Source organism: Botryllus schlosseri, chromosome 6 (assembly GCF_051294905.1).
Source record: "Botryllus schlosseri isolate E-star chromosome 6, Bs_hap1, whole genome shotgun sequence".
In the NCBI taxonomy this organism is placed as follows: Eukaryota; Metazoa; Chordata; class Ascidiacea; order Stolidobranchia; family Styelidae; genus Botryllus; species Botryllus schlosseri.
The window spans coordinates 18,754,237-18,782,208 of record NC_137241.1 but is presented as its reverse complement, the minus strand read 5'-3'; the positions used below and the strand labels follow the sequence as shown (position 1 = coordinate 18,782,208).

Here is a 27,972-nt window from a genome sequence, read left to right as displayed (position 1 = left end):
AGTTTCGAAGCCAACTTTAGTGAGGAACATATATGATACATGATTAATAGGTTTATGTGTATGTACATTGTACAGTAGAAAATAATAGTGGTTACGTCGATTACCTCTATACTTTATCGCAGAGAGAAGCCTGAATGATTTATTCGGCACCTGGAGACAACCGAATTCAAAGTTAACTGTATGGTTATTTCCAGGATAATAAGTGGAGTATCTAAAAATGGAGAAAGCATCTAGAAATGTGGTGATATTAACTATAGGTGCTGCATTCGTCGGGATAGGGATCGGAGTGATAATTGGATGGTTCTCACGTGTTCCGGATCCTTTGCCATCATGGACGAGCACGGTCGAAAATCAAATAAAAGACTTGGACGAAAGTGTAATTTACAGATATTTCGATAATGTGCAAGCGAGCAGTATCCGAGAAAATTTGCAGTAAGCGTTTGGGCTAGAATACCAGATAATAATAATGGCCAGTATCGAAGTCCTATTATTTTATTGATCGTGGAATTGGTAGGTTACGATACGTATCGTATCCTCATTCGTTCCGCAAAATTGTTTGTACCACACCAGCGCGATACGATAAAATTCTCATATACCATAATGTCGTACCTTTATCTTAGGACTATCATGCCATACATATTTGGGTTGGCCGAGAGACATATGGCTCTGGTAGCAGGATTCCATATTTACGGAGCCTCTAAAAATAATAAAGGCTAGGGGCGGGCAACATACACCCCGCGGGCCGGATCCGGCTCGCGACGGGATTTTGTCCGCCCGCGGAAATTTCCCGTCTTACATGATAATGTGGCCCGCGGTTCCAGTCTGCCGAGATTCCCCACTGCTTGCTTACTACGTCAGATTTTAGTGACTAAATGTTATTATATATAGCCTACGTGTGTGTGCAGCGTGCGAAAGTGGAGCTTACATAGAGTTACCACACGTCCTCCTTTTCAGGTTTTTGAAAATGTCCTCCGAGGACGCCTAAATGTCCTCCATTTTGGCAATTCGTCCTCCTTTACAGCTTTTACAGGCAGGATAACGGACAGGTTCGACTGAAAATCGACATAATTGACACTAAATAGCTACCACGGACGTTCGAGCGGGTCATCCGGGAGTCGATTGAGAGTGACGACTTTCAGTCAAAACCATTAAATTTTAGTAAAGAGTGGGTAAATCGGGAGTTTTAGATTTTAATTTAGTCAACTTCACAAATTTTCCAGCAAAAATAGCAAAATCGGCTGTTTTCAGTATTGATCAACTAACTTTTCTGATTTGGTAAAAGTACCCTCCTTTCCTGATTCCAAAATATGGTAACCCTAAGCTTACGCGTAAGTTCGTCGAAGCGTGAAGACTTGCATTATCGGCATTTACGATGTACTCAAACCTAATGAATTGATATCTTGGTAAATTTGGGGAATCGGGCTTATCGAACGCCCTGAAATCTTAATTCAGGATTGCAACCTGTGTTAATTGATCAGAAAGAAGCAAACAATGCGGCGCCTGTATGACAATGCTGTTCTCAAATCCACATTGCATACATCATTATCGGCGTGAAATGGCTTGGAAGTGACATTGCTGTCGTTAAAATACATTCATTAAATACGAGTTATTCCTTTTATCTGTGGATAAATGGGCGAATATTGTATCGATTCAGCAATCCGGCCCGCCAAGTACCTAATGTTCCTATATCCGGCCCGCCGACTAGAGAAGTTGCCCGCCCCTGATATAGGCCTACTACCGATCTATCTTGGCTGAATATCGATGGTATTTGGCTTATGGGATGAGCCTCGTCACCGAAATTGGTCCGACAGTCGTTTCCGATCCCCAGAACGGGGGGACTTGTAGCCTGTTAATATCAGATTATCAAACGCAAGTACAATTTATTCAAGTAAGGAATATTCAGTACGCATTTGTTTACATTTACGAAAAATGGGCATGGGCACACGGGGAATAAACACAGCACCTTGAACTCTAAATCATACACGATTATGCGATGACTTGATGAGATTTCGAATGGAGATCCTCTCCCTGTTACCGTTCTTATGCATATTATTATTATTAGTTTTTAAAGGGATTCATTTACGACCAAAATAAATCCAAGGCAAACGTTTGTTCAACTAGCTAGCAGGGGCGGCCAACCTGTGGCCCGCGAGAAGGTTTTGAGTGGCCCGTAAGGTAATTCTCGAAATTAGTTATAATATCAAAAAAATAAATTTCGCAGGTAATTTGTTGTGAACTTGCAAGACCAACCAATCTTTGGGATGTTGATGACGAAAATATCAGTTTCGACGCATTGGCGTTGCCAGGGGCCATCCACATTTTTCGTAGATCTTCGTATATGACCATAAAATAGAATATTTCGTGACATATTTATTTGACTTGATCTATTGTCATTAGATTTCTTGCTTTCAATATTGGTGCCTCCTCTAGATATTCCCGGCCTCCTCCTGAAAATTAAAAATTAAAAATGCGCCCAATTTACGGAATTGAGTCTACCTAAATTCGCAATTATGATAAAACGTGTCGTCCGACATGCGACTTCGCGTCAGCACTCGCAGGAAGATCTTCGGCGATGAAACCGTTGCACAAATTGATAGAATCATGTTCACTGAAATCTTCGATATTGATATGTCCAAATGCCGATTGCCGATTTCGTGCCGATGCCGATGTCCTGTCCAAATGAGCCCATCAGCGGTATACAGAGGCGACCCACAATATATGCAACTTACATTATTATTGACCGAGTTCATTCATTAATTTTGAAAAAAAAATCGCGCTTGGCGCGGCTACGTCATGTACGCAGAGTTTTCCTGTCCATCTTATTGCAATATAGGTCCTATTTTCACCGTTACCTAATCCGGTTAGCTCCTATCAGACGACTAAAAAAGAACGTAGACATTCAAGAGGCCCGCGCAATGGTTTGTAAATCTCGTGCGGCCCTTTGGCCGAAAAGTTTGGCCACCTCTGAGCTATAGTGTATTGCCGTATATCTGGTAGCCTACGCATAAGTACATCTCACCAACTTGTACCCAACCAATATTTTCATAACCTTGGCTATACACCCGGTTGGTAGGTATGTGCAATATAAATGTGGACCAACATGACGTTTTTTTGTATAGATACTTGTCAAATGAACCGCATATGGCAACTACGGAAGGCGACGAGAACTTGGTAAAGCACATCGACGCACTGTGGAAAACACAGCTAGATTCCTCCGAGATAGTATCTCACGAAATATTGCTGAGCTTTCCGTCGGAGGATCAAGAGAATGAGCCAAACGTCGCGGAGGTGTACGATGATGCAGATCAATTGACGTTCGCTACTAGGACTACTGAAGAAGTATACAACGAATACATGGCGGCACCAGAGAATATAGTTCCATATTACAACGCTTACGCTCCAGCAGGAGACGTCACGGTTCGTGTGAATGGAGTTTGTTTCATGGTCATTGATCATGGATATCTGTCAAAGGACAGACAATATTTGTTTGCAGGGTCAACTCGTGTATGCGAACTTTGGATCGGAATCGGATTTCGCATTTCTGGCTGATCAGGGTGTAGAATTGAACGGATCCATTGCTCTCACAAAGTATGGCCGGGTTGGAAGGGGCGCAAGAACAATTAATGGGAAAAAATACGGAGTTGCCGGAGTATTAGTTTATTCTGATCCACAAGAGTATGCTCTTGATGGAGATACAGGTGTACAACCTTAGCAGATTCCTATCGGAATCATGTTTGCCAATTAATGTTTTCAGGTTACCCTGATGACTTCAGCTTACCATCGAGTGGTGTTCAGAGGGGATCTGCTATGAGCGAGTATGGCGATCCATCAACGCCACAATACCCCTCCATCAAGTCAGCGTACCGCACACCAACTGACGAAATAACATACTTCCCTGTTCTACCACTGCAACCTATTGCATACGAGGATGCAGAGGAACTCATACGAAGGTATGTTATCTCCTCTTCTCTTCCACTGCCAGCCTATAGTCACTCATCGTTATGAATTCCAGGTTAAATTACAACGATACCTTAGTTAGCGAGGGGTGGAGTACCGGTCTCAACGGAGGGGAGTTGAATGTTGGTCCGGGATTTTCTGATGGCGGCAAGATCCGGTTGAGTGTCAATAACAAACTCAGATATGTAACAAGCCAAAATGTCATAGGCAAGATACAATTTTCTAGTTGTATAAGTCCACCTCTTCACCAAATGCAACACGTTTATCGAAACTCCGTTAATTCTGGATGGCCCATCAGTAATAATTTTAACAAGTTTTTTTCATATCTGTCGTGTAGGAACAATACGGGGTTCCACAGAGCCTGACGACTGGGTAATTTATGGCAATCACAGAGATTCGTGGGTTTATGGTGCCGTGGATCCAAGTAGTGGGACTGCCTGTATGTTGGAAACTACAGCCATTTTGCAGGAACTTCTTAAATATGGGTGGAGACCAAAGAGGTAAAGCCAAATTAATTGCCTCGTAGCGTAATAGTTTTATGTCCATGAGCGGTTCCCGGACTCGCCGATGACGCATAAATATCGATTTGATTTTCCTAATTTTTATCCCCAACACAAAGTTAAAATTTCATAGAACAATCATATTTGCGAGTTGGGGAGCAGAAGAGTTTGGCCTAATCGGATCTGTGGAATGGGCGCAAGAAAAAGAATTTCTGTTGTTAGATAGAGCAGTTGCGTACATCAACGTAGACATTGCGGTTTTTGCGAACTTGTCATTCTTCACACGAGCAAGTCCTCTATTAACAACCGTCATCAAAGCGGCCGCGGAAGAGGTACTTACTATTGTTCCAGACAAAGAGCCAATACTGAGATTTACTAGGCCATGAACCATGTTCAGGTTGAGGATCCAGTCGATAGCACCAAATCCGTATTTAATTCTTGGATGGAATATTATCCCGGTCCCGACAGTGATACGCCCTAGTGAGTATGCTCAATTGTTCATCATAATAATTATAGCGCTTCTCTATATACGTTTCGTGTGATTACTTATTAGTAGGGCGACTATCTTGTGACGTAGCAAAAAAAAATGTCAAAATTGTAGCGTTACGTCAAAAAATTGTCAAAATTGTTTTCGAAATCAAAATATTTTTACAACCTGCATTTCGTGGCTGTCGTAGCACTCGTAGCGGTTGCACCGTCAATAAACTTTTCCTTTAATATTATACAATTTACACCTTGTAGCCTACTTTACAGGCTTACTATTGTAGATTGCCCATTGTCTACTCATCACCATCGAATAAAACAAATAAGTTGACATGGCGTGATGATCAACGTACTCAAAAACGAGTAAAAGCTTCAGTAGGTGCGGAATTTTTCCAAGCTCACGCCGATATTTCACTGAATCTGAAACTTGACTGTAAGTAGTTAGTATGATCGCTCGCATGACGCAATGGGTTTCTTATGGGCGGGGTGGCACGGTGCCGAGAAACCGGGGGTGGCACGGTGACCCTTATCTCTTATGGCGGGGGTGGCACGGTGCCATTGTGTCTTATGGCGGGGGTCGCATGGTTACCTTTTTGGTTATAGGCTGCGGCGGCACGGTGACGTGAAAACTCGTGGTGGCATGGTTACCTTTTCAGGTATAGGCGCGGTGACATGGTGACCTTTCGGGTAGAGATGATTTGACAAACGTTGTGGGTATAGGCTGCGATAGCATGGTGTTGAATATGTATCAAGTAAATAGTCATGTGATTGGTCTTTAGTTAATGTGTATATTCCAAATTACGGTGAGTGCGACAATGATATATCGTTATTCTTATGGACGCGGCGATGATTCCTACTTTCGAGTATAGACATCTCTCGCGTGGTGTTGAATATGTACGAGTCACCAACAATAACCGCGCGGACGGAAACGTGGTTTGTTGTGAGGATTACGCGTGCGACCTATATTTCGAATGACCTGCGCGCTGACTTATTTCTCGTCCAGTCGCTACTATCGATTATTACACTAGACCGGTCAGTGTGAAATAGTTTGATCGTAAATTATGATATACGATGTCGTAGTTTAGTCGTGTCAAATGACCGATCGTGTTCTCTTTCCTCGCTATTGATTGCTAGCTGAATAATACTTTCGGCTTATTCGCTGTTTCGCGCCTACAGAATAGTCTGCTGTTCACAACCACAACAAGAATCACAAGTATACACATTTACACATTCGTTTATTACTCTGAAATCAAACTCTTCACAAAAGCACGTACAATCGTATCATTCACTTTTTTATCATCGCTAAAATTATCCAACCTTTGACAAATCCCTTAACGCGTTTTTGTTGAATCGAACGTAACCCGAATATTACTGACACCGACTTTCAGCCGCATCGAATTATTCGCACATTCGCCGCTGTTTTCACACTTATAGAATCAATACCAACTATAACTCTACAATAATCAAGAATCACAAGTATGTGCATTACACAGTTATTGTCTTTATTAACTTGAAATCAAACACTTAACAAAAACACGCAACTAATCATTTGGCAACTCTAGCATTACCAAAAAATTCCAGTATTGCTGATTGAAAATCCTTGAGTCATTATTATCAAAAATGTTATAGTACCGCATCGGAATCCATTCGCGGGATGTACTAAAGGTAAATCCAGATAATCCAAAATGAAATATTTGGACTTTGACAAACATGACTACTAACTTTGATCCAGTCACATTTCAAGATTATACTTTGAAACAATCCTTGAAACTTACAACTCTATTCACGACTGAGTTTTCCGTTTGTCAGTTTCAGTAAATACTATCGCGATATTTTAAAGTGTTACTACACACAATAGAATCATTCAATGAAATAGCACCTGTTGTAAATATTTCTAACTTGACAACCACTTGTGCATACCGCGATCAACTTGTGACGCGATGAGTTAAATCGGAATATTTCAATCTATTTGTCGAAACCTTGAACAAGCTATCGGGTTATTTTTTGTTGTAATCGAGTGAACGGAAATAGTATTACGTCTCAACATTTTAACATCTTCCCCTACACAAAAGAGTAAAATACAAAAAACCTTGTCAAGTCAATCCGTTTGTAACTTACCCAACCAAAGCAAAAAGTATCCTTATGAAAAGTAGACAAGACTACGCGAGTAATCACCACAATCCAAAATCCATAGCAAGTTCGGTTGTATTCATAGTCCACCAACTCGTACTTTTATACAACTGTAAAAGTCGTTACTATTCTGCAAGACAAACTAATTACTACTCGGTATATTTTGTAAGACAAAAGTAATTACTGCTCAGTGTCGGCGACTTGAGATTAACATAATATGTTTGAGTATACGAGATTTGAAAGTCCGACCAACGTAGTTGAGAATTCATTTCTTTCAATCGAACAATGGTGTTATATTCAAAGTTATCATGCTGTGAACATAAGATTGACACATTGATTTGACATATGAGATTTGTAATAGTTGATCATTACTTTATTATTAAATTATTTGCGTTAATTAGACCCGGCGTTGTGGTAAATGTTATGACAGCAACAAACTTTTCAGTACCAATGTTATTAACATATTAAGCTGTAAAACTATGTATGTCTGAAATGTTCTTGATAGGAAAATTACTCCACCTTGGTAAAAATCACTCTGCGTATTGCGGATATCAGAAAATATTTCCAGTACCCAAGACTAAAGATGAAATGACAATTTCGTTTGTTGATTAACAACCGGTACAATACTTTATCATCATAATCCGCGGTGAGAATTGAAACCCTTTCGCGCATTACCCGGTGTCAAGATATCACACTAGGTGAATTGACATACCGCCGCTTGAATAATACCTAATCCGTTCGCACCATTTCACATACTTTGATCATTACAAAAGTAAATTGTGATATGTTTGTTAGATGCATTCAATTCAACTAGAAGTGTCTGGTACACAACAATCGTAATATCGAAAAAGTACTTGCCACACTGTTATTTGCTATACGTGTTTTGCATTGTTGTTCATTTGTAGTATTGATTGTTTTTGAACCTCCAAATAATAATTCCCGACATGAAACCAAACCGCTGAAAGTCGTTACCATCACGAAGATACAATGTGCGCGATGTTTGTCAAATGTGTCCTACCTGGCCAACAGAAAACAATTTTCACTCACTCGAAATGAAACCAATGTGATGGTCTCCATTCGATATTTTGTTTGTGTCAAATACTTTGCAATGAACACATTTGCGTGGTTGAGCTTTGGCATCATCAAGCTGTCATTTGTATCGTTTAATTAACCGACATTTAGCGATTGGTGAACATACCGAACGATACACAGTCACTTCGTAATACTCCGTTGATCGTAATTTCCATCATCATAATAATCGAAGTACAATTGTTTCGAATCGCTAGAGTGGTTGAGCTTTACATCGTCAGACTGCCATCTGTACATCAAGAATACATCCGACTTGTAACTGGGTCGTTTACCTAACCGAGTTGTATGCACAGTTTGATATTTAGCGATTGCAGAACATACCATTTCGAAATACTGCGTTGATCTCAATTCCTTTGTCGTGATAATCGAAGTATATTTGTTTCGATTTCATAAAAACCAACTTTTCTATGACATGATAAATTTTTGAAAAGTTATACTTAGAAGGTTGGTGCATATCGCGAAAAATAATATACCACCCATATTGATATTGCTACTCCATTGATCGGTATTTTCACGCGAGTCGATTTTCAAATGAGTAAAATTTATTACATGAGTTTCTCCGCTTAATGTAAATGAAAACTCAGTCGTCTTTTAACATCACAAAGACATTGATAAAAAGTAAGCAATCAAACACAACACTTTGTACGACACTAATTTATTTTTCCACACATCTCATTTCATACTAAGTGTATACGAAAGATATTCATGATGCACGAAAATATTCGCTCATGCTACAAACCTGTACAATGATTGGTGGTGTAAGGCCAGCACAATTGTGGTATCCATCCGAGTTTAGTTAACACAAATTTATTACAACAGAGCCACGTAAACTTTCGTGAAAGAAAAGCATACTCACTTTCAGAGGGTTATGTCAATGCCATAGCAGTAAATCAAAAATATTCCTAACCCTTTGCACACCGGTGACAAATCATACAACAAACATTTTTTGTGTGTCGAATTGTTGTTCAGTGTCAAGTCTACCTGTTGAAAAGTGCATTAAAACAACACAGTCACAATTCAATTAAAACCACGAATCTATTTTCATTTCGTCACATACAGAAAAATAAATTTTCTTTCCCCAACACATACTTGTAACCAATCGCTTTCATTAAACACACAACTCCATAAAAGTATTTACTTTCTACAACATAGACATTCCGATAGAGTCAAGAAATATTAAAACGGACACGACACGACTGAATGTAAGGGGATAGAAGTCTATCGCATCGATTTACATGTGGTCTTCGCTACGGTTTCAAAAAACGAATCATCTATTTTGCATTGGTCAAGACCGAGCGAGCCAGTTACATGTATTCGCGGTAATGATTTTTCTTGTCATATGCGAATGATAGGTTTGCTACTCCGACAAATCAAATCAACAAACAACAACAATCTTCTGACGATCATAATAGCAATTTCATTTGCCACCCCTTCGTAATTGTACACGCACGAAAAGTATATTGTACAACTCGGCAACTACGTTTAATAAGACCAATCACACTACCAGCGTTGAACACAAGATACCTACCCAAGTCAAAAATATCATACGGGTTTGGACAACTGACGTTTACCTGTGTAAAATTATCATTTTCACTTGGCGATCTATCCTTTCCTAGAGTAACAAACCCTTGTCGTTTACAAATCTTTTTTTTTTCCTACAGCAAAAAACTATTTTCACTTGGAAAAATACTTTTACCTAGAGTAACTAATCATTTTCTTTTAAAAATATATTTTCTCCCTGGGTAACAAACCCTTTTCGTTTGGAAAACTATCATTTACCTGAGTACCAATACCGTTTTCACTTGGCAGTCCGTCGTTTACCTGGCTAAACATATCATTTTCACTTGGAAATCTATTTTTTCCCAGAGTAAGAAACCTTTTTCACTTTGAAATCTATTTTTTCCCTGGGTAACAAACCTTTTTCACTTGGAAATATTTTTTTTCCCCAGGTAACAAACCTTTTTCGCTTGGAAATATATTTTTCCCTGGGTTACAAACCTTTTTCACTTGGTGGTTCGTCGTTTACCCGAGTAAAAATATCATTTTCCTTTGGGGGATCTGGCGTTTACCCAGTGTAACAATACATTTTCTCTTGGTCATCTAGCTTTTCCTAGAGTAACAAAACCATTTTCATTTTGAAATCTGACAAACACATCTGACAATTTGATATTTTTGTATATTGTTACAACGGATAGCGACAAAATATTCACCAACAACAACTCCAATACATTTGTGTAATCGCATATTCACTTGTGCTGATGCAACCCATCAATATCATCGGTTACCCGCATGCAATGTGCTGTTGTACATCGACGTTTATGTTTTGGAAAATTGGACAATAGGCTTCGATAGTTCTGTGATGTCCGGGTTCGTGCTTTGGATTTTCCAGAGTCAAAATGTCTGAATAAAACACCTCCTCGACGATGGTTGGTATGTGGATAACGGTGTTCGGAAAACGGTTGGATTTATGTCACCCATCGCGATAACAACTCCAGGTCGAGTTTTCCTCCCGCTTGTTTACTATATTGTGTCTTTATTGGTCAATGTATGTCTCGACATTCAGTTTGAAATCGGAAACCCTGATAAAGTACGTAACCGGATCCGGATATCAACTGTGAATCGATAAACCAATGAACAATATTCAAAGTAAACATGTTACACCCTGTGTTTCCACGACAAAATACCATCCAGACATACGTCGCGCTTGTTTGCCCACACCAGTATACGCATAAATGGAGGTGTGTGACATTGCATGCAATGTGTTGGTATACAAACATCGATCCACAGACATTATCATAGCCGGTAATTTTGATGTAGATCGAATGTCACTCGATAACAATGGTATACCAATAAGCCACATTGCAATGACTCTGATAACGCGCTATTACATCGATATTTCGACACCGTTCACTGATTTACTCGATGGTGTTATCGTGTTGTTACATTGCAAGATAGTTATGACCCTATCTCCGGACAGATCACCCAGACCAATTGGATACATCGGTCGCTATCCAGCGTGTTGTCGACACCGAAGTTTTATGCTGAGACTGCAGCGTTTGACCAATGTGAACTATCGAAGTACGGGTGCTCGAAATGATTGCGATCAGTCTTTCACTAAATCACGATGCATGGATATCGCTACTCCCACATAACGACTCCAGATAAATATCGTGAACAGTGATTCTGCAAATCTCGGACTGATACTGTGATCCAATAAGGTGTGTTTCTGTGGAATGAAGACTGCAATCGTACACCACAATAGAACACTACCTCGTGATTTCACACGCAATCATAAAACACATCATCGTAAAGGTCCAGTTCGTCCGGTGACATTTCGAAACGGTCATCGCTACAAGAGATCGGGTTGGTCTCGTCATATCGGTAGCATTTTGACACTTTCATCACCACAAGGCTGTTGAGGTCGATTCTGTTGGTCATATCGAAGAACATGTCAATCCGTTTTAGAATGTACCGTTTTTCAACTCCCCACACTATAGTGTTACGACACAGACAAGAAGCGTCGGTGGAAATGATAAAACACGGAAGGCATACTTTGGTGTTATTTGATATGGATTTTACACCAGACGTACCTCACATTCGAGCGATGTATTGGAATGGCGATTGTATTATTGATGTCCAGGGAAAAGAAATGTATCGATTTATCGGTTTCGTACACATCCAACAAAAACCAGGGTATATGATTGTGCATGGTTCGCATATTTGACTGTGATCACAATATTGGTATGTACTGTACAGTTCACTTTCACCATCGTGCGAATACCCATGTTACGGTTTCTATGTTTGTGTGTCTGTATGTCATGCTTCAGATTGACTCAGAGTCATTGCAATGTGGCTTATTGGTATACCATTGTTATCGAGTGACATTCGATCTACATCAAAATTACCGGCTATGATAATGTCTGTGGATCGATGTTTGTATACCAACACATTGCATGCAATGTCACACACCTCCATTTATGCGTATACTGGTGTGGGCAAACAAGCGCGACGTATGTCTGGATGGTATTTTGTCGTGGAAACACAGGGTGTAACATGTTTACTTTGAATATTGTTCATTGGTTAATCAATTCACAGTTGATATCCGGATCCGGTTACGTACTTTATCAGGGTTTCCGATTTCAAACTGAATGTCGAGACATACATTGACCAATAAAGACACAATATAGTAAACAAGCGGGAGGAAAACTCGACCTGGAGTTGTTATCGCGATGGGTGACATAAATCCAACCGTTTTCCGAACACCGTTATCCACATACCAACCATCGTCGAGGAGGTGTTTTATTCAGACATTTTGACTCTGGAAAATCCAAAGCACGAACCCGGACATCACAGAACTATCGAAGTCTATTGTCCAATTTTCCAAAACATAAACGTCGATGTACAACAGCACATTGCATGCGGGTAACCGATGATATTGATAGGTTGCATCAGCACAAGTGAATATGCGATTACACAAATGTATTGGAGTTGTTGTTGGTGAATATTTTGTCGCTATCCGTTGTAACAATATACAAAAATATCAAATTGTCAGATGTGTTTGTCAGATTTCAAAATGAAAATGGTTTTGTTACTCTAGGAAAAGCTAGATGACCAAGAGAAAATGTATTGTTACACTGGGTAAACGCCAGATCCCCCAAAGGAAAATGATATTTTTACTCGGGTAAACGACGAACCACCAAGTGAAAAAGGTTTGTAACCCAGGGAAAAATATATTTCCAAGCGAAAAAGGTTTGTTACCTGGGGAAAAAAAATATTTCCAAGTGAAAAAGGTTTGTTACCCAGGGAAAAAATAGATTTCAAAGTGAAAAAGGTTTCTTACTCTGGGAAAAAATGATTTCCAAGTGAAAATGATATGTTTAGCCAGGTAAACGACGGACTGCCAAGTGAAAACGGTATTGGTACTCAGGTAAATGATAGTTTTCCAAACGAAAAGGGTTTGTTACCCAGGGAGAAAATATATTTTTAAAAGAAAATGATTAGTTACTCTAGGTAAAAGTATTTTTCCAAGTGAAAATAGTTTTTTGCTGTAGGAAAAAAAAAAAGATTTGTAAACGACAAGGGTTTGTTACTCTAGGAAAGGATAGATCGCCAAGTGAAAATGATAATTTTACACAGGTAAACGTCAGTTGTCCAAACCCGTATGATATTTTTGACTTGGGTAGGTATCTTGTGTTCAACGCTGGTAGTGTGATTGGTCTTATTAAACGTAGTTGCCGAGTTGTACAATATACTTTTCGTGCGTGTACAATTACGAAGGGGTGGCAAATGAAATTGCTATTATGATCGTCAGAAGATTGTTGTTGTTTGTTGATTTGATTTGTCGGAGTAGCAAACCTATCATTCGCATATGACAAGAAAAATCATTACCGCGAATACATGTAACTGGCTCGCTCGGTCTTGACCAATGCAAAATAGATGATTCGTTTTTTGAAACCGTAGCGAAGACCACATGTAAATCGATGCGATAGACTTCTATCCCCTTACATTCAGTCGTGTCGTGTCCGTTTTAATATTTCTTGACTATATCGGAATGTCTATGTTGTAGAAAGTAAATACTTTTATGGAGTTGTGTGTTTAATGAAAGCGATTGGTTACAAGTATGTGTTGGGGAAAGAAAATTTATTTTTCTGTATGTGACGAAATGAAAATAGATTCGTGGTTTTAATTGAATTGTGACTGTGTTGTTTTAATGCACTTTTCAACAGGTAGACTTGACACTGAACAACAATTCGACACACAAAAAATGTTTGTTGTATGATTTGTCACCGGTGTGCAAAGGGTTAGGAATATTTTTGATTTACTGCTATGGCATTGACATAACCCTCTGAAAGTGAGTATGCTTTTCTTTCACGAAAGTTTACGTGGCTCTGTTGTAATAAATTTGTGTTAACTAAACTCGGATGGATACCACAATTGTGCTGGCCTTACACCACCAATCATTGTACAGGTTTGTAGCATGAGCGAATATTTTCGTGCATCATGAATATCTTTCGTATACACTTAGTATGAAATGAGATGTGTGGAAAAATAAATTAGTGTCGTACAAAGTGTTGTGTTTGATTGCTTACTTTTTATCAATGTCTTTGTGATGTTAAAAGACGACTGAGTTTTCATTTACATTAAGCGGAGAAACTCATGTAATAAATTTTACTCATTTGAAAATCGACTCGCGTGAAAATACCGATCAATGGAGTAGCAATATCAATATGGGTGGTATATTATTTTTCGCGATATGCACCAACCTTCTAAGTATAACTTTTCAAAAATTTATCATGTCATAGAAAAGTTGGTTTTTATGAAATCGAAACAAATATACTTCGATTATCATGACAAAGGAATTGAGATCAACGCAGTATTTCGAAATGGTATGTTCTGCAATCGCTAAATATCAAACTGTGCATACAACTCGGTTAGGTAAACGACCCAGTTACAAGTCGGATGTATTCTTGATGTACAGATGGCAGTCTGACGATGTAAAGCTCAACCACTCTAGCGATTCGAAACAATTGTACTTCGATTATTATGATGATGGAAATTACGATCAACGGAGTATTTCGAAGTGACTGTGTATCGTTCGGTATGTTCACCAATCGCTAAATGTCGGTTAATTAAACGATACAAATGACAGCTTGATGATGCCAAAGCTCAACCACGCAAATGTGTTCATTGCAAAGTATTTGACACAAACAAAATATCGAATGGAGACCATCACATTGGTTTCATTTCGAGTGAGTGAAAATTGTTTTCTGTTGGCCAGGTAGGACACATTTGACAAACATCGCGCACATTGTATCTTCGTGATGGTAACGACTTTCAGCGGTTTGGTTTCATGTCGGGAATTATTATTTGGAGGTTCAAAAACAATCAATACTACAAATGAACAACAATGCAAAACACGTATAGCAAATAACAGTGTGGCAAGTACTTTTTCGATATTACGATTGTTGTGTACCAGACACTTCTAGTTGAATTGAATGCATCTAACAAACATATCACAATTTACTTTTGTAATGATCAAAGTATGTGAAATGGTGCGAACGGATTAGGTATTATTCAAGCGGCGGTATGTCAATTCACCTAGTGTGATATCTTGACACCGGGTAATGCGCGAAAGTGTTTCAATTCTCACCGCGGATTATGATGATAAAGTATTGTACCGGTTGTTAATCAACAAACGAAATTGTCATTTCATCTTTAGTCTTGGGTACTGGAAATATTTTCTGATATCCGCAATACGCAGAGTGATTTTTACCAAGGTGGAGTAATTTTCCTATCAAGAACATTTCAGACATACATAGTTTTACAGCTTAATATGTTAATAACATTGGTACTGAAAAGTTTGTTGCTGTCATAACATTTACCACAACGCCGGGTCTAATTAACGCAAATAATTTAATAATAAAGTAATGATCAACTATTACAAATCTCATATGTCAAATCAATGTGTCAATCTTATGTTCACAGCATGATAACTTTGAATATAACACCATTGTTCGATTGAAAGAAATGAATTCTCAACTACGTTGGTCGGACTTTCAAATCTCGTATACTCAAACATATTATGTTAATCTCAAGTCGCCGACACTGAGCAGTAATTACTTTTGTCTTACAAAATATACCGAGTAGTAATTAGTTTGTCTTGCAGAATAGTAACGACTTTTACAGTTGAATAAAAGTACGAGTTGGTGGACTATGAATACAACCGAACTTGCTATGGATTTTGGATTGTGGTGATTACTCGCGTAGTCTTGTCTACTTTTCATAAGGATACTTTTTGCTTTGGTTGGGTAAGTTACAAACGGATTGACTTGACAAGGTTTTTTGTATTTTACTCTTTTGTGTAGGGGAAGATGTTAAAATGTTGAGACGTAATACTATTTCCGTTCACTCGATTACAACAAAAAATAACCCGATAGCTTGATCAAGGTTTCGACAAATAGATTGAAATATTCCGATTTAACTCATCGCGTCACAAGTTGATCGCGGTATGCACAAGTGGTTGTCAAGTTAGAAATATTTACAACAGGTGCTATTTCATTGAATGATTCTATTGTGTGTAGTAACACTTTAAAATATCGCGATAGTATTTACTGAAACTGACAAACGGAAAACTCAGTCGTGAATAGAGTTGTAAGTTTCAAGGATTGTTTCAAAGTATAATCTTGAAATGTGACTGGATCAAAGTTAGTAGTCATGTTTGTCAAAGTCCAAATATTTCATTTTGGATTATCTGGATTTACCTTTAGTACATCCCGCGAATGGATTCCGATGCGGTACTATAACATTTTTGATAATAATGACTCAAGGATTTTCAATCAGCAATACTGGAATTTTTTGGTAATGCTAGAGTTGCCAAATGATTAGTTGCGTGTTTTTGTTAAGTGTTTGATTTCAAGTTAATAAAGACAATAACTGTGTAATGCACATACTTGTGATTCTTGATTATTGTAGAGTTATAGTTGGTATTGATTCTATAAGTGTGAAAACAGCGGCGAATGTGCGAATAATTCGATGCGGCTGAAAGTCGGTGTCAGTAATATTCGGGTTACGTTCGATTCAACAAAAACGCGTTAAGGGATTTGTCAAAGGTTGGATAATTTTAGCGATGATAAAAAAGTGAATGATACGATTGTACGTGCTTTTGTGAAGAGTTTGATTTCAGAGTAATAAACGAATGTGTAAATGTGTATACTTGTGATTCTTGTTGTGGTTGTGAACAGCAGACTATTCTGTAGGCGCGAAACAGCGAATAAGCCGAAAGTATTATTCAGCTAGCAATCAATAGCGAGGAAAGAGAACACGATCGGTCATTTGACACGACTAAACTACGACATCGTATATCATAATTTACGATCAAACTATTTCACACTGACCGGTCTAGTGTAATAATCGATAGTAGCGACTGGACGAGAAATAAGTCAGCGCGCAGGTCATTCGAAATATAGGTCGCACGCGTAATCCTCACAACAAACCACGTTTCCGTCCGCGCGGTTATTGTTGGTGACTCGTACATATTCAACACCACGCGAGAGATGTCTATACTCGAAAGTAGGAATCATCGCCGCGTCCATAAGAATAACGATATATCATTGTCGCACTCACCGTAATTTGGAATATACACATTAACTAAAGACCAATCACATGACTATTTACTTGATACATATTCAACACCATGCTATCGCAGCCTATACCCACAACGTTTGTCAAATCATCTCTACCCGAAAGGTCACCATGTCACCGCGCCTATACCTGAAAAGGTAACCATGCCACCACGAGTTTTCACGTCACCGTGCCGCCGCAGCCTATAACCAAAAAGGTAACCATGCGACCCCCGCCATAAGACACAATGGCACCGTGCCACCCCCGCCATAAGAGATAAGGGTCACCGTGCCACCCCCGGTTTCTCGGCACCGTGCCACCCCGCCCATAAGAAACCCATTGCGTCATGCGAGCGATCATACTAACTACTACTGTATCGTGGACATTGGTTCTTATACCACAGTGGTTCTTATCGTATGAGCGGATCGCGTACTACCATTCCAACGCTATGTGCTGCAATGCCTAATTTAGACACTTGAGTGGAAATTTTTTTCAACATTATGTTGTTTAATGTCTAAATATGTCAAAAATTCCATTTTTAGAGCAACATCTTCCGTTTTTAAGGCAAAAAATAATCGCCCTACTGATTAGTGATTGTGTTTGCCCAAATTATTTAAATTATGGTTATACCATAACATGCGGTGCTATCATAGCTGAGACATAATATATCACTATTTGATCATTGGTTAAACATCCAAGATATATATTATAATGTGCAAGTATATATATATTGTATATGAATAGTATGAAATATCTTGAGTGTGTGGTCAGACTAGTAGTTGACATCCAGGGTCAAATCGATCATCCCCATCCTACCAATTATTGTGATGCATGTTTTCTATGTCATAATTGCTGTCGTCTGTTTGTTTTCAGTTTTGGTTGAAAAAAAATAAAGAATCTCTCTCTATCTTTGGTAATCGAATAACGTTATTTTTTACTGACCAGTGTAATTGGTAAATATCGGTGGTCAAAATACACAGTGCGGATCACACACATAAAAATCCCTTGTTTTCAGCATTGGAAAACTGTACTCAAGCTCCGACTACGCCTACTTCTATAATGCATTGGGTATCACGTCTGCAGATTTATCCTACAGGGGCAATGTGAGTAAGAATCCAACTAAAATAACAGTTATGTAAAATAATACACAAGAATATGTGTATGTGTATACTTTCGTTGTTACTAATATTATTACTGACATATAGTCATAATTATACCGCTTTTTCGACTGGCATAACAGTAATCAATCAATCAATCAATCAATCAATCAATCAATCAATCAATCAATCAATCAATCAATCAATCAATCAAAGTATGCAACTGTTAACGTATTGCCGTTATTATTCCTCCAGGCCAGTGAGCCGAGATATCAAATTTCACCGTACCCGACCTATCACACTGGATATGACACTTTCGATTACATGGACCGGTAGGGAGGATTTTTGACATTTCGTCCTGCTTTGCCCACGCTATATCTTATTGCGTGTCACATGTGGTTCTATTGAATTGTCTGCATGACGAAGTCGTGTTTAAACTACTAATTGTTCGAGTTCATTTTATGTCAATGTTAATGTCAAATAATAACTATTAACTATACTGTACTGTTGAAATTTGAAGATTTTTTTGAAGTCTTTTAACTTTCAACTTTCATCTATTACTGGTCTGAAACAAGTCGTAAACAAGCTACTCAGAGTTTGCATGGTCCAACACTTGCATAGCATTGTGATTTACGCCAAGTTCAAAGTAGACCAGGAACTCTTATATTACGTCAGAAATTTACATTCCAAATATCTCAATCGATTAAAAATTTGTTATATCCTGTCTCTATAATTCATAGACAAGCGTCCATCTTCTTGTAGGCCATATCGCAATTGAGACATAAAATTGTTATAAATTTAGCGTACCGGTAGGAAACTTGACACGGATCAGCTGTTGAGAACCACTGGACTACACATTACACCCGCACCGTGCTATGCTCAAATGAAATAATCTTTTCAGGTTTTTAGATCCAGGGTTTCTCGCTCACGAGACCGTCTGCAAAGTTTCCGGAGCGATAATGTTGAGATTGGCCGACTCACTCATTATACCATTCGATGTAATGGCAATGGCAAAATTCGTAGAAAGTCAAGTCTTGGTTACTCAAAACAACTATGACGCGTACTTCGATGAAGCCAAGCTACGTAAGAACGGGATTGCAGTAGGATTAATACTAGTAGAGCAATGTGATCTAAAGCCTAAAATGCCTAAAGCCCCCTCTCAACTCGAGTATTTCAAGTGGGATCTATACAGGCATGGACATTGGACATGTTTCTGCGTGTTTCTAATCAATTATCTATAGAACTAGCTTAGTTTTTAAAACACTTTAACCGATCCACCGATCAAGGATAATCCTAGAATTATCAAAGAAAAACTGACATAACTCCGCTTCTACGGCTTGGAATTGAGTCAAATTTGTTTTGCATAGTTTTTGAAGACAGCCCAACAATTTCATGGGGTTGGCAGAAAAATTTGAAAATTTTTTTTTTTGCATTTTTAGGCAAATTCAAAATTTTTAAACTCTACGAAAGTTGCGAAAATTGGTTGGAATGAATTCAAATTTGGTGTGCGTCGTTTTGTAAGGCAACCTAACGATTTAATCAAGTAAACAGCAAGATTCAGGAAAAAAAGTTATTTTTGAACAGCCCTATGTCCATGTCCGTGTTCAAATTTGTAAATTCAGACACCCACCTTGGCCTACAGCATGTAAATAAGAGGCATGTACAGTTGGGATCAAGTCACTACCTTCGAGTCATTGCACATTTCGACTCGAGTCAAGTCACGTCCATCGATTTTCAAAGGTGACTCAGGACCTACGGTACGATAAGTATCGTAGGCCCCGGGTGACTCGAGTCAAGTCAAGTCAAGTCACGAGTCAAGTCACAATTCATGTCATGTTGATTTTTCGAAATCCGAGGCATGATTCAAAGTCATTGCATTTTGCACGTTGTTTCAAAAATACAGATTTAGTCGTCAATCATTCGAAATCGAGGAACGAATATTGAGGTACATACCTGCAAAATGGCGTTGTATCGCTCACGCATAGAACTGCTAAATTAAGTAAGTAATGGTATAGCGCAGAGGTCTCAAACTCAAATACGCTCGCGGGCCAATTTCCTAGTTTTGGTGACGCGGCGGGCCGCAGCATCAATAATAGGGATATTCAACGCATAATTTCCAAGTAGGCCTTATTTGACTGGAGCTTGCAGACAGGCATTCCACAAACATCGTAAAAATGTAATTTTCTATTGTACTATTCATGCTTAACACGGAAAAAAATCATTTTTTTTGTGCCGGGCATAATTCTGTAAAAGAATGAGTTATAGACATCATGCGAGAGGATGCATCATGACATCGTAAAACTATAGAATGTGAATTCTATGTGCTTTGTACAGGATTGACATATAGCATAGGTAAATCTCTGATGACTTCTACAACAAATTTCCGAAACGTTTACAACCAGAAATCAACAGTACACTATGCGATATTTAGCACTGAAGCAGGTGCGCGAGAAAGTAGCTTGCTAACCAATTTGTTGTTGCTATGCGTATCTAGTCACGTGATCGAAGTCCTGCAAAAGGCCTATTGTATGTAGAATATTTTAAAATCTACTGAAGATTGATCTGATATCAGAGCATTTGGGCGGTGTAGCCTAATCCGCGTTATCAATGTCGTGATAAGTGGGAAATGAAAGGACGGAGTTTACTTTTCGTCCCTGATGTTTTTGCGGCATATACACCGACTCATGATATACATGTTACTGTCAATGTCAAAGTCAAATGAAATCAGCGTCCGATTTTGCCTTCTATTATTATTGGAACATATCTCTAACAACTTAAATATAATTATTATTGATCCATAGTATGAACATTGTTTCTTAACCTCAGCGATCCTACCCCTCGTGCCTCCAATAGGATTTCTCGTGGCACCTGTTCATTTTCAACACAATTTCCGATGATACCTATATTAATATTAGAAAGCCCATATACACATAAAATCGCGCGTAGCGCGAATACCAGCATTTTCCAGTTGAGTAAATTGGCCAAGAAAATATTCCACAGCATATAGGCCTAATTCCACTATGCATCTCGTAGCCCATGATGTGGTGCTTCGTACCCCGAAAGGATCTACGGACCCTGGTTAAGAACCCCTGCAATAGAAATGTCCAATCGCCGATGAATTCATTGGTGTTAGAGCTCTGGAGCGTTCTACTACCTTACTCGCCAACGATAATAACATGGATAAAGAGAACAAACAACACCCAGCATGTAACCAACTATTACGTCACCGGGGTCACATAATGCCGATGGTTGCCATACTGACCTGATTAGATAGCTATATATACCCTACGCAACGCAAGCTACGACTAGGGCTGGGCAAAATCGAGTACCTGAGTGATTCGATTCTGAATCACGTAATATGCTTCGAGTCGAGTCGAGTAATCGAGTATCACCAATTATGACGTCATAACAGAATGTATTACGTCAAAGTTCAAATATGCACCGTTTTTGCCACCACAAAGCATATAATGCAGTTTATCCATCTCGTAAAAGATACTTTGGTATTTAATCGACCATACCGATTTCATTCTACGTGGTGGAAATGTTGTGGGATTATCATGACTTCGTAAATGCGCTACGTCCAGAAACCTTCGTAGGTTTGTACTATGTTTTGTAAGTTACAATACCGCCAATCAAGGTTTCAAGGCTTCAACAGTGAAAATTATTATCGAAACTAGAATTCTCGTTGATAAATTAACTTTCAGTGGCGAGAAGCGTATAATTTCGTTACTCGAAAAAATCGTCTTTTACTACTCGACTCGAATCATTCAAATTAATACTCGATTCAGATTCGAGTACTCGAATCATTGTGCCCAGCCCTAGCTACGACCCTTTGATATAATACTATTCCCCATGACAGTTTCATAAATTGTTGCATCCGTAGGATTGCCAAGTCACCGTTACGAGTCGCAAGTCCTCGGATTCTAACGTTTGACCAGACTCAACTCGAGTCATTTTTATTTAATCACCCAGTCAATCCGAAATTGAGTAATTTTCCGAAAGGTCGCACCCAACCACATCACAATTTTCAGTCACGAATCATCAACGGGTGATGTTTTATCATCATGAACTAGAAATGTGACGTAATTGGTGATTTTCTACCGCTTGGTAGCTTCTAAATTGATGTGATGGTGTAGTTTGTTGAGATTTCACTGTTTTTTCATAGTAGTTTTATGGTGAACTTCCAGTTTTTATATCTAAAAAAGATATGTGTCACGGGAATACATTGTCGAAGACTTGAAATTCCAAAATGCCGACGCGGCCGCACAAAATGGTCTCGCGGGCCGCGTGTTTGAGACCTCTGGCAGGGTTGTGACCAAGTCACAAGGCACCGAGTCACTAGTCAATCTCAGTTTTATAGTTTTGACTCGAGTCAAGTCGAGTCATTTTCAATTCACCACCGAGTCAAGTCCGAGTCCAAGTCAGCGAAAATAGGGTCGAGTCCGAGTCACGGTATTATGACTCGAGTCGAATCCGAGTCATTGTGTTGACTGCACAGATTCCTGTTCGTGTCATATTAAACCCACCTTTTATAACTCTCTTTGGTGATATCGATCGGTTCTCATTTATAATATACTAATTTACCTCACTTTTAGCAGTTTCTGGTCGCATTTTCAAGTACCAGTACCAATAGACGAAATCCAAATAGTGTGCTTACTATACTATTCTTCGAAATTACAATGAAATGTCGGTCTTGGCGGTCTGCGTCTCGAGTCATATGACTCGGCTCAAGTCATGCACAATGACTCGAGTCCAAGTCGAGTCAATACAGAAATTGACTCGAGTCGAGTCGAGTCATTTCCGCATTTTGAGAAAATGACTCGAGTCAAGTCGAGTCATCAAAAAATCGTGACTCGAGTCTGACTCATGACTCGAGTCATTACAACCCTGACCTCTGGTATAGCGTCAATATATGATTATCAGTCAAAATAGAGAGCAGGATACGAAACCTCAAAGTTAAAACAAATTGATATGATGCAATACAATACCAATTAATACATACAATTCAAGCCTCATCCAATTGCTAACGAGTAATATAAACGTATAAAAACTATATTCATTCGATTTCAATTTTAAATCATTCACGAGAGTTGGTTACGATAAGCACTGTGAGTAGTCTATAGAAGACAGATATATTCCTACTTTATTACTTTACTTATAGTTTACGACAACAAGCTTAAACCTATGATCACTTTTTTTGTGATCGCAATTTATTTGCGATATAACAACAGAGACTTAGTAAAACGCATACAGTATTGAATCCAATAATTTGGGCTGGGCACAATGATTCGAGTACTCGAATCTGAATCGAGCATTAATTCTGATGCTTCGTTTCGAGTATTAAAACGTGATTTTTGCGAGTACTGAAAATATACGCTCCACGCCGCTATGAGTTATTATTTTTGACTGTGGAAGCCTTGAAACCTTGATTGGCCGTATCGCAGCATACGAAACACATAGTACAAGCTACTTAGCATTACTAGAAATAACATATTTCTGAAGTCATGATCAACCCAAAACATGTCACAAAGCGCAATGAAATCGGTATGGTAGAAAAGATACCAACGTATCAGCAGTGTGATAGGGAACAGGCATTACATTCTTTGTGGACGCGTAAAAGGTACAGATTTGAACATGGACAATTGGACATCTTACATATTGTTATTACGTCATAATGAGTGATATTCGAATACTCGACTCGACTCAAAGCATAATGCGTGATTCGGAATCGACCCCCTCAGGTTCTCGATTTTGCCCAACCCTACCAACAATCCGAACATTATCTAAGATGAAGAGATTTATTTGACACCGATTACCTGATGACTTGAAATTGACTTGTAAATTTTGCTCCGAGTCACAAGTCAATCCACATTTTTGAAACGCCGGGTCAGGTCAAGTCATGGGTGTCCGGTCAATACCGAGAAAACCATTACCGAGAATGCCATTACAGAGAATGGACACCATCGAGAATGGAGATTACCGAGAATGGACACCACCGAGAATGGACATTACCAGGGTTGTAATGTAATGACTCGAGTCATGACTCGACTCGAGTCGCGATTTTTTGGTGACTCGACTTGACTTGAGTCATTTTCTTCGAAATGAAAAATGACTCGACTCGGGTCAATTTGTGTATTGACTCGACTTGTACTCGAGTCATTGCGCATGACTCGGACCAAGTCATATGACTCGAGACTGGGTCTACCAAGACAGGCATTTCATTGTAATTTCGAAGAATAGTAAAGTTATCACACTATTATTATTTCATCAATCAATACCGTTACTTGAAAATGCTAGCTGAAACTGTTAAAAGTGGGGAAAATTAGTATATTATGAATGCGCAGCATTCGATATCACCGAGCAGGGTTGAAAAAAGGGGGTTTCACATGACATTAACTCAGAATTGAATAGTCAACACAATGACTTGGACTCGGACTCGAGTCAAAACCATATGACTCGGACTCGACACTCTACTCGGTGACTTGGACTCGGACTTGACTCGGTGGTTAATTGAAAATGACTCGACTTGACTCGAGTCAAAACTGTAAAAGTGGTATTGACTTGTGACTCGAAACGTTGCGACTTGGTTACAACCCTGGACATTACCGACAATGCAATATATACAATGCAGGCATGTTATGCATATATTTACAGGTCATGTGTATGTGCATTACGGCGTTGCCACATTCGGTGTCGATTCTCAAGTGTAAATCTAGACAACATCCGTCCCAGTACGTTAGAGTCTTGGCATTGGCCATTCTCGGTAATGTCCATTCTCGGTGGTGTCCATTCCTGGTAATGACCATTCTCGGTAATGTTCATTCTCGGTAATGGCATTCTCGGTAATGTTCATTCTCGGTAATGGTTTTCTCGGTGTTGGTATGGAACCTAAGTCTCAACTTGGGCTGCAATGTGTTTAAAACAGAGATGAGCGAATTTGAAATTTCTATGTCCTAATCCAATCCTAATCCACAGCTTCAAGTCCTAATCTTAGTGCTCATCTAAGAATTTTGTATATCCAATCCAGGGATATCTAGAAACTCCCTAGATATCCCGGATCCAATCCTAATCCTCATCCTAATCCGATATAAACTTAGAATTCCTCTTAGAAAGCCTACATCTTATGCCTATAATTCTGTAAGACAAACACACACACACACACACACACTCACACCAATAATGAGTGCCAAAGTACATGAAATAACTTTGCTAGGAGCTAGGACGACAAACTTTTTCGCCATTCTCCACAGGACATCAACCTCCCGAGAACCTCCCAAGTTTATGTATCAGTTCCATGTCAATGTCCCTCAAATTTCAACGACTACTTCACCTCGGAGACAAAAGCACACAAGTACAGCACACGCGCGTCAACGAAGAACAACTACCATATAATCAGGACTGAATAATAAATAAAAAAACGCATAGCTCTATCAAGTATGCCGGACCCCAATTGTGGAACAGCATCTCGCCGGCTATCCGACAGTCGTCGGGCATGTCCGGTCCGTATTCAAATCGAAATACAAGCAATTTCTTCCAAATCAATACTAGCCAGTCTTCAGGATTACCGGACCACGACCTAACATCGACCTCGCCCTCCGCCACATGCCACCTCATTTTGTCGCTTGCGTCTTATATTCTCTGCATTACTTTTCATTCAGTGTGCATGCCTCTTATTTACTTCGCCTAGGCTAAGGTGGTTGTCTGATCTTAAAGGCTACTCCAAGTTGTTTCGACACCTTCCTATCTTTTCATTGTATCGCAGTCTTGTGATGTTTTGAAACGATGAAAATATTAATAAACCTGATTGATTGAATCGGTAAATCCAATCCTAATCCTAATCCATTAAAAAATAAATCTGAAATCCCAATCCGATCCTAATCCGACAAAATTCCACAAATTCGGTTCTCGCAAATCCTAATCCTAATCCATGCTCAATTGCTCATCTCTGGTTTGAAACCAGGCTGATATGACATCATAACGATGCGGAACAGCTCCGTCATGTGTTGCTAAGCATTTAAGGAATATTTCAGCTCGGTAATCTTAATACTCCGGCAATCTGTCTTCGTTGGGTAACTCGTGACGAAGCTTTTGTGTTTGGTTTCGTAATGACATTTCAAGTTACTAGCTTTGCAATTATTTAGGGAATCTTGACAGATAAGCCACAGTGGCTTACCACCATTATAACTCAGTTTTGAAAGTGGTATTTTCCTGTTCATTGTTTCTTTTTGCAATTATCTTTCAACGAGATTTCTTGGCTACTCTCCAGTTATTGCTAGCCTTTACAATACATGTAGAATAGCCGTGTATTCACCATTGTTAAGCCCGGAAATTATCGTGACCTTCGCTACCGTGAAAAATTTTCTAAGCTCATTTTTAAACATAATGATTTATCATTGATTGATGACCAATAGACCATGCACCATTGTTTCCGGCGAAATGTTTATGTGAACTCGATTCGAGAGTTCAATTGCAGTTCCAAGTCGGTAGTGCCACTATAGAGACTGTAGGTCAGGACTATATTCTCTACAGTTCCACTTTCGCCTATAAATTTTACGAGTGTTACGCAAACCCAGGGATATCTAGAGCTCTAGATATCCCTGCGTAAACCATAAGGAAAGAAACCATATGATACGTGATAGAATGTACCAATTTATGATCTGGTAAAACATCTCAAGCAAAATGGACAAACGCATTTGCAATCATTCAGGAGCCGCAATCATAGGTCCAATGAGCCGCATGTGGCTCGCGAGATGCAGTTTGCCCACCCCTCACCATACCTAATTTACCTATCTAGTTCAAGCCACCACGACATATGTAACGTGTAATCCCAATTTGTACATGGCAGGATATCTACAGGAGGCAAGTGACTTGTTGAAAGCGAATGCAATGGATATGGTAAACTACATAGAAAATGAACTCGATAGAGAAAAGTAAGAATTGCGCAGATAATGTGAAAAGCATACGTCACGTGATTTCATTTATACTTATTCAACAGTGTCCTGGACATTGCAGCGGTAAACAATAGATTGCGTCGGTTTGAAAAATCTTTCATAGAACCTCTTGGCCTCCCAGGACAAATCAATAATAAGTATGAATTATTAACATAACTTCGTATAGACGCCATGTGGCAGATTAATCATTATTTTAACAGACATATATCAGGCTCAAATTATGGTCCGGAAGATGGATCTTTTCCGAGTATTGCTGCTTTGCTCTCGGGGGTATCGACGGCGTCAACTGAAGTTAAAACAACTGCAGAAAAACAGCTCGCCATGATCACGTATAGATTGCTGAATGCTGCGAGCATCTTGAAAATGACATAGTGTCGTGATTCACACGCGGATCGACATGCATCTACATAATTTTATCTTTTATATATTCATCAATTTTATCCTCTTCTTCGATGATGAGTCAAGATTATGATATCACAAAAAGTCTTTGTAATAAATTTATGATCCCGTGTGCATGTGCATGTATGTGAATGTTGGACTATTACAATTGACATATCGAGTTCCTTACAGAACTGGAGTTTTCGAGTAGTTCAACGGAAGTTCACGTTTCTATTGTTTATGTAATACTATCGCCATGATATTGAA

At 39.0% G+C, this 27,972-nt stretch overlaps 1 protein-coding gene and 1 long non-coding RNA gene across 3 annotated transcripts in view; one reads left to right on the top strand and one right to left on the bottom strand.

Moving 5' to 3' along the window:
• Window positions 1-27,972, bottom strand: part of LOC145441360 (uncharacterized) — a 370,726-nt gene that overhangs the window by 126,750 nt on the left and 216,004 nt on the right. The gene's annotated exons all lie outside the window — the stretch shown is intronic.
• On the top strand, window positions 188-27,972 carry LOC145441351 (aminopeptidase NAALADL1-like). The gene is made up of 14 exons (XM_080319198.1): window positions 188-432; window positions 3,120-3,417; window positions 3,494-3,698; window positions 3,755-3,950; window positions 4,013-4,164; window positions 4,295-4,457; window positions 4,591-4,789; window positions 4,855-4,937; window positions 18,295-18,382; window positions 18,632-18,708; window positions 19,278-19,459; window positions 27,222-27,306; window positions 27,372-27,464; window positions 27,528-27,972. Exons 1-14 carry the CDS (start codon window positions 218-220, stop codon window positions 27,697-27,699), a joined length of 2,208 nt encoding a protein of 735 aa, XP_080175324.1. The 5' UTR covers window positions 188-217; the 3' UTR covers window positions 27,700-27,972.

Coding starts and splice junctions, on each gene's coding strand:
- LOC145441351 (XM_080319198.1), top strand. CDS start 218: ATGGAGAAAGCATCTAGAAATGTGGTGATATTAACTATAGGTGCTGCA. Junction 3,699..3,754: donor TGCTCTTGATGGAGATACAG/GTGTACAACCTT, acceptor TAATGTTTTCAG/GTTACCCTGATGACTTCAGC. Junction 18,383..18,631: donor ATTTATCCTACAGGGGCAAT/GTGAGTAAGAAT, acceptor TTATTCCTCCAG/GCCAGTGAGCCGAGATATCA.